At 34.8% G+C, this 8,759-nt stretch overlaps 1 protein-coding gene across 1 annotated transcript in view; it reads right to left on the bottom strand.

The window, feature by feature from the left end:
* Positions 1-559: 559 nt before the first annotated feature.
* Positions 560-8,759, bottom strand: part of LOC111043650 (transportin-3) — a 55,756-nt gene continuing 47,556 nt past the window's right edge. Inside the window, exons 16-18 of the mRNA XM_039429063.1 lie at positions 7,743-7,910; positions 5,254-5,366; positions 560-898 (exon numbers count right to left, since the gene is read on the bottom strand). Coding sequence (XP_039284997.1) covers positions 838-898; positions 5,254-5,366; positions 7,743-7,910 — 342 coding nt within the window. The 3' untranslated portion in view covers positions 560-837. The remainder of the gene's footprint in view (positions 899-5,253; positions 5,367-7,742; positions 7,911-8,759) is intronic.

The following is an 8,759-nucleotide window of genomic DNA, read 5'->3' as shown; positions in this document are numbered from 1 at the left end:
GAGGACAATACCCTACCACACGTACCGAAAAATAACGGTCAACCATTATTAATAATTAATATGTACACTGTAAATATATCATCAATTTGTGTTGACTGTACTAAAAGATACAATTTACTTGATCACTGCTCATAAGATAACATCTCAAAGATTGTTTCAATAGAAATTCAAAGATTATTGGTCCGTAAGGAAACATATAGAAAATACAATAACCATAATTATTTAGAATACCGTAGGTAAAACACATATTTTTAATATTCCATATGTTGTGTTTTCTGTTTCGAATAAAATTAAAAAAATTTGTATGGAGAATTTTAGATTTGTTTCAAATTACAGTTCCACAAATCAATATATTCGTTACAGTCGGCACAAGTGCCCAAGGGCCCGGCCACACAGGGAGCGATCTGCGATCCTATATCTTTCTCCTTCTAATACATTCTGATTGCAGATCACTTTCTTTTTGTGACCTCTCTCAAATTAGAATTGGATATGCCGTCACCAATATAAAGCCTCCGACGCTTTCCTGTCCCATGAATTTAACACCAATAATCCACTAGACTTCTACAGATGGATTCAAACTGTATAATTAAAATTACAAGTCTGGCATCGACAAACATTATACAAAACACAAGCATTGATCTTCAAAATCGATATCATTGATTTTAGTACATACTAATTCCATTGTCGAACACAATGAATATAATGATTATGTTCCAGATTCTGAGTCCGTCATTGATACGTGTTATATAAATAAATATATAAGGAAACTTTCCTTTCAATATAAAACTTTGTTAGCAATAGCATCGACAGGTCACAGTGTGTAAACGTCCTGCTAGGTCAGCGAAATAGTCTGGCGAAAGCTCTCAACGTGTGCGATAATCCTTTGCTATTTTCAGAGCTGAAAACAAAAAAGTCACAATTAGATACTTCAGAATAGTATTTGTACAACTTGTATGCAAAACCGGGCATTGCCAAAAAATGAGATAGAATTTGCTCATCAGTTGGCAAATCGAGTTTTGCAAAAAGTTTGCACATCAGTTCCACTCACTATTTTCCCAAAAACTAATGTTATTATCTATCACCTCTATATTATTATTGAATAATATGGTACTGACATCGACTGAATCCGTTCGCTTTGTGCACGGCAAGCAGAAATCAGCTATTTGCGTACCTAGTCTAGTAACTAATTTCACATTACCTTGGAAGCACCTTGACGTTTCAAAGGAAACATTCGTTTTATAAATACATACATTCATATTATATTCATTCACATATATCATTATATATCATATATATCATTATCATTCATATACAGGGTGATTCACGAGGATATGCGGTAACTTTGAGAGCTCATTCAATATGTAAAAATAATGAAAAAAACTTATATAAACATAGGTCCGGAAATGTTTCGTTAGCGAGTTATACAGGGTTAAAGATTTCGCCTGGATTTCAGTTCCGCTGAGTAAATGAAGACTCTCTGAAATTCTGGGAAGTTAAATTTAGGGGCAAATGCCATTGTTTCTAATGGTTTTTTACCTGAAAAATTGATTAGAACAGGTCCCAGAACTGTAAGATGAGTAGTATTTGAGTAATCCAGTGTAAAATGCAAAAACATTGAGTAAAAAAACACAATTTTTACATTTGGCCAGCAATCGCTTTGTTATTTTACCAATAAACTGATCAAATTTCAGAACAAAACTTGTAGAAAATTTAATTCTAAACAAAACGGTATGATTAAAGTATACAGAAAGTGAACAGATAATCGATTAAAGGAAGTTTTATTGAAAACTGTAATGTGAATTTATGCAATAAAATTACAGTAAATGCTCAAAAATGTTGCCATTAACTTCAATGCATATTTCTGCTCGTTTAAGAATTGCTCTTGTTGCTTTTCGTAGTTCTACGGGGCTCTCCTTTAACTGCACAAAGGCTTCATTAATTCGATCAAGTAACGCCTCACGGGAATTTACTTTGACCTCGTAAACATGATCTTTCATCCATCCCCATATGCAGAAGTCCAATGGCGTATGATCTGGTGACCTTGGTGGCCAGTGTATAGGACCACCACGACCGATCCATTTATTTGGGAACTGATGATTTAGATAGGTGGAAACATCATTTGAAAAATGTGGCGGTGCGCCATCATGCTGGAAGTACATCTTGCGTCGCGTTGCAAGAGGAACATCTTCCAGCAATGTCGGTAATTCTTCTTGAAGAAACTTTAAGTACGCCTGGCCTGTTAAGCGCTCTAGAAAAATAAACGGTCCAATTAGCTTATCATCAATAACACCACACCATACATTAATGTTAAAACGGTATTGAAAGTTACGTTCAATTGTTGCATGAGGGTTCTCTTCTGCCCATGAATGTTGGTTTCGTAAATTGTTGATACCATCACGAGTGAACTGTGACTCATCGGTAGATAAAATGTACTTGAAGAGTTGACGATGATTGACTAACCAATTGCAGTACTCCAAGCGATGTTCATTGTCTCCTGGTTGTAAATGCTGTACTTTTTGTTTATGGTAGGGATAAAGGTTGTTCTTATTAAGTGTTCTCCAAACTTTACTTTGCGAAACCCTAAACCGCTTTGAAATACGTCTTGTACTAATACCTGGACTACGTTCAACAGCAGCAATAATGTTTTCTTCTACATTAACATCATGTTGGCGAGGGCGGTCAGACTGGATCTTTACGCTTGGAAGTGATCCTGTTTCCCGTAACGTACGAAATGTAGAAATAATGGTTCTAGCATTTGGAATTCTACGATAAGGGTAACGTTGTCTGTATTCTTCCACAGCGATTGTAGCATTGCCTTCACATACACCGTAAATAAACACCATATCGGCGTATTCTTCAGTTGAAAATAAGTATGGCATTACTACTCCAACAATTTAATAATTACTATGGACAAAACAATGCTAACACGGACTAAAATTCAATACGACGAACAGAACAATACACACGTGGACTAAAACTCAGTTGTTACCTCTCAAGGAATTAAAATTCTACATTTCAAATCACATCATTGTTGATCAGCTGTTATTGTAGTGCCAACTTATGAAAAACAAATTATCCGCTCAACATGTGTATTTTTTTTATTATTTATGTTTGTTGTTTATGTTTTGTAGTTTGGCTATACATTAGCTATACATTTCGGGGATGAGATATTTTGATTCTCGTAGAACATGTGCTCGATACCAGCATGTGTTCAGTGCATTTACAATGAATGAAATTCATCGGATTTATCGGGATCGGCTTATCGGTTTATTGCGATGCATTAGTTTATCAAGTTTTTTAAGGGTTAATCTGAAATTATAATAGTATAACATTGTCCACTAACGCTTTTCCAGCTTATTAACTTTTTCGTGTCACGTTTTTAGATTCATGAAAAACTTTCAACTTCATTTTATTCATAAAAGTTGAATGAACTTAAAATATTTAAGAACATCATTAGAATCGGTGATTCATTCGCTATAAGTATGGAAAATTTCAAAGTTCTAGGTCAATCTTGAGGAGATTAAACGACGATATATTTCAAGATACAGTGAATAAAATGTATGCTCAGTGTGGTTACTCTAGAACATTTTTACTACACGTGACGTCACGCTGGCGTTCCCCCCACCACTTTGAATCATACACCTGTGAGTGATCAACCTTTTGTCTACTAACGTTGACTGACATCGACTGGATTCGTTCGCTTTGTGTACGGCAAGCAGAAATCAGCTATTTGCGTACCTAGTCTAGTAACTAATTTCATATTACCTTGGAAGCACCTTGACGTTTCAAAGGAAACATTCATTTTATAAATACAACATATATTCAATATATACAGGAATTTTGATTCATAGGGCCGGTTTCCGAGCTCGGGATTCAACTAAGTTCTAGACTTTACACAGCTGGAGTCAGAAAATTGGCTTTCCGAAACGGGGCGTAGTCGCAGTCCACGTTTAAATTAAATTTCGAAAAACTAGAAAATTGAATACAAAATAAAAAACAAAGAGAAAATAGTGTAAAGTTTCAGCTATTTTCAATTATTTAGGAATGTTTCATTTCGTCAAGGAAAAACGTTCCCAATTATAGAAATGAGAAAATAAAGATTAATAAAATCTGCGACTACGCCCTGTTTTGGAAAGTCAATTTCCTGACTCCAGCTGTTTAAAGTCTAGAACTTAGCTAAATCCCGAGCTCAGAAACCGGTCCATAATCTATTTAATCCAGCAAAATTTCCATATTATTCCATAGATATGATTTAATTTATAATCCACCCAATTGATTATTTTTTGTGTACCCAAAGATGAATGGTTCGATAAATAGAATAGAATAGTAAGGTTTTATGTAGAATAGCAGACAATAGTTATTTGTATATCTAGAGTGAAAAGTGCTGTTTTTTCTCCCTGAGGGAAAAGTTTGAAGCCCGAGGCAAAGCCGAGGGAAACAATTTTCCTGATGGAGAAAAAACATTTTTCACTCGTGATATACACAACATTTTTCCTCCACCTACATTTTTATAAAAACTGCAAATAAAATAATTTTTAAAAACGTATGTGACCAAACAATGTGTTACAACATAATCTAAAAAGTGAACAGAAACAGCTGGCTTGTAATCACAGTTCTCCTCCGACAGCACTATCTGTCGGCTAAAGTTGTAACAACAATGACAGCCACAACTACAGCTATGATGAAGTTCCCGTTTCAAATTTGATTAGTTAATAAGTAATATTCGTTGGCTGGTATTTTGAATAACATGGATTAAAAGAAAAAAATATAATTTTTTTCTAGTATAGTGATATGAAGTTTGTACATAAATTTTATATATCGATCAAATGTCTGGTTGAGGTATTGAATTTAGTTGGTCTAATGACTACTCTATATGCTTCCTCATCTGAGCTTAGACCTTCTGACCTATTCCAAATGTACGTTTTTAAAATAGAGATGCTTCCCATGTTATTTTAATGGAGTCACTTTTACTCCCTAGGGAGTTTTTCTGTTTTTTTAGTACCGAGAGCGAAAAAGTGACACTTTAGTGTCATGTTTCAGGGAGTAAAGTAAGTACTTTTGACAGTAGGAGGAGGAAAAGAAACAAGACACATGTATTATAAATTGTAAACCAATGTTTCAATTTGATAAACTTCAATTTCTCTCTCTCAAAAAAACTTGAAAACCGATATCCTTCACTACACAAAAAAAACTGACATCATACAACCGTATTATGGAGATTGCTTAGTTTCATTTCAATTTATTATCCTTTACCTTAAACATGTTTGGTGGAATTCTTCCAATTGTGCTGGAGTGGCAGTTACACATCCACTTGAATTTTGCATTGGTAAATTTTTTAAAGCTTCTTCCAGCCATCTACCAAGACTCTGCAAGAAAATAACAAATTATTTAAAATTATAAATACTTGCAAAGCTTCATAGAGTAAATCATTTCTTCAAACTAAATGAAAAAATCTGGTGTGGCGCACTCACACAACTTTCCTTGCCGTTATGAAAATTGATCACCTGACGCTAGTGTTCCCGTGTATCTCAAGTCTACTATTCAAAGATTTGAGCCAGCTGGTGACAGGGCAATAACGCTGGAGACACACATGAGGTCTGCTATCTCTTCATAGTGAATGATTCAATAGAATCAACAATAATTTGCAATTGAATAATCACATTTTCTCGAATTTAAAGCTTATTTTCAATTTTAGGTGAAAATGTTACTGAACATTAATTGTAGAGATTTTCATGCTCAATCTACTCCACTTGATTTTTTTTGTTCCAATTGTATCTGAAGCCTGATAATTGGGATTCTATCTGCATTGATGGGGCGGAGCTCCTGAAATTTTTACAGATATGTGACTTGTGGCAGTTGATAGAGCTTATCGATGGCTATTTTAGGTATGAATTTGATCAAAATCGTTGGAGCCGTTTCCGAGAAAATCACGAAAAACCCTGTTTTTGACAACATTTTCGCCATTTTAGCCGCCATCTTGAATTGCATTTTATCGAAATTGTTCGTGTCGGATCCTTATAGTGAAAGGACCTTAAGTTCCAAATTTCAAGTCATTCCGTTAACTGGGAGATGAGATATCGTGTACACAGACGCACATACACTCATACACACAGACCAATACCCAAAAACCAGTTTTTTGGACTCAGGGGACCTTCAAACGTATAGAAATTTAGAAATTGGGATACCTTAATTTTTTTCGGAAAGCAATACTTTCCTTACCTATGGTAATAGGGCAAGGAAAGTAAAATCACATTAATACCAAGAAAATAATTTCTAACGTGTTTCCATTTCAAAGTTTCATTTCATGTTCAAAACAATGTAAAACGCAGATAAATGTTCAAGAAGTCAAAAACTTGATGGAAACTGTCACGAAACCATTTCTCTGAGTAGCAATTCCACAAAATGATAATTTATAAATATAACAATTTTATTATAAATAATAACCATGTTATTTCTCTTGCAATGACAAGGGTCATGAATTGGGAATTTGGTGGTGATTTAGTATTCAGTACTGAAATTCGAGAGGAAGCAAACAGCTAGAGAAAATCTTTGGTGGGCCGTCCACTGGAACCGATTTCGTCCGAACTAGCATCGGCCGAAAACTACCGAACTCGTCCGAACAATCCTTCAACAAAGAAAGCTATAGATGCTCGTCCATTGCAACAGTTTCTTACGTCCGTGCACGGCCGATTAAGTTTTCGATCCGAATTGAATGGGATTTTCCGGCTCTATCCGGCCGAAGTCGAGCTGAGACAACATCATCCTAACCTCAAAAATGTTTCAGTCTTGTCTGTTTTTGTTTATTGAACTTGTTCTGTTTTATAAAATTTTAACTATGGACAATGAAAAGTTGATAAGTTTGGTTGAAGAGCATGTTCCATTGTGGGATATGCGAGACAAAAGATATCATCGTCGTGATGTTCAAAGGAATCTTTAGACAAACATTACTGAACAAATAGGATCTGAAGGTAAGATTATTGTAATGAATTTTTGTAATTATTGTAAATATTGTAATGAACTAATTTAGTGGATATTTGTTTACTCAATTTTCAAAATCTCAATATAATCATTGTTATGAAAAATGATGGTGGCTATGATAGTAGTTAATTCAATATTTTATTCAATATTCAATAGTTCAGCCAACTACTGCACTAGACTGACATAAACGGTTCCAATGGACGACCATATTCGGCCGAATTAACGGCCTGCAGATTCGTCCCATCCAACGGCCGAACGGATCGGTTGAATACGGTTCCAGTGGACGGCTACCCTCAAGTCACGTATCGCTTCTTACAGCGACCAAACTATAGTATGCCTCCCAGACTGAAGAACTTGCAACTTTCAGGATATTGACCACTTATTTATAGCTGCAAGAAAATATATTGACAAAGAGCTACAGTTTTGAATCCGGCCAGGCCCGCGCCACGTCTCCGTATGCATCGGACCATTTGTATACATAGCAGTGGCATGGGAGTGACAAAAGTCCGCGCCACGTCCGATCTATGTGAATTGGGTCTTAAGGAGATTCAACAATAAACGGTTTTATTATAAGGAGCTTATACACAACTATAATACAAGCCTAACATTTAATATGAAGCTACAGGTTGAACGGAGCTAGGACAATTGGTTTGTTTTTTTTAGATTGATTTCTACAATTATACAGATTCGATGCCTAGTGAGATCGGACTCACAATACAATGTGATACCAAATTGTACTGAACTCAAAGATTAAGGAAACTGACCTCTCTGTCGTTTATTAAAAGCTCCATTATGACATCGGCCACGTCACTCAACATGTATGATTGCAGCGAGAACACGCACGCTTGCATCAGATTATTCACCAATGCTTGCCCATGCTTCTGTATCAACTCTTTGATTAACGCTGATCTCACAACAAAGTCTTCGTTTGTCTGAAAAACAGTAATAATATTTATCAAAAGAATTTTTACTATTAAAAGCTTACAATAATGAATCACTGATTCAGCTAAGTTCTAGACTTTCAACAGCTGGAATCAGAAAACTGGATTTCCGAAACAGGGCGTAGTCGCAGTCCACGTTTAAATCAAATTTCGAAAAACTAGAAAATTGAACACCAAATAAAATAAAGAGAAAATAGTGAAGTTTTCAGTTATTTTGAATTATTTAGGAATGTTTCATTTCGTCAAGGAAAAACGTTTCCAATAAATTATAGAAATGAGAAAATGAAGATTATCATAAAAACTGCGACTACATTTCTGCGACTACGACTGCGTTTCGGAAAGCGAATTTTCTGACTCCAGCTGTTTAAAGTTTAGAACTTGGCTAAGTCCCGAGCTCGGAAACCGGCCCTTAATGTTAAATGAAAGTAATTATGTATTGCCATATTAATAAGCACTATTATTTTATTATCCAGAAATGCTGAATTAGTTGTATTTTTATGATGGCGTATATTCTTTAATAACAATAACCTTAATTATATTCATCTGCCAGCAAGTGTGGGGATACTTGAGATATGGGGATATCCAATTTTCTTCTGTTTTCATGAATGAATAAAAATTGCTACTTAAACTTACAATAAAACAATATTTTTATTGTTTACAGTTGTGATTTAATACAAGCAATTAGCTACCGGTATTTCAAGTGAAATTTTTAGTATAAAGTTCAAAAGTTTTCACAGTTTAAGTTCTGTAATATTAACAAAATAAAGTTCCAGTTGCACAAAGGTCTGTTTTATTTCAACTATAATTAAATGACAGTTAATCAGAGAAGCGGAAGACGTC

This window comes from Nilaparvata lugens, chromosome 5 (assembly GCF_014356525.2).
Source record: "Nilaparvata lugens isolate BPH chromosome 5, ASM1435652v1, whole genome shotgun sequence".
In the NCBI taxonomy this organism is placed as follows: Eukaryota; Metazoa; Arthropoda; class Insecta; order Hemiptera; family Delphacidae; genus Nilaparvata; species Nilaparvata lugens.
Note: the sequence above shows the minus strand (reverse complement) of the source record. Positions and strands in the feature narration are given on the sequence as shown.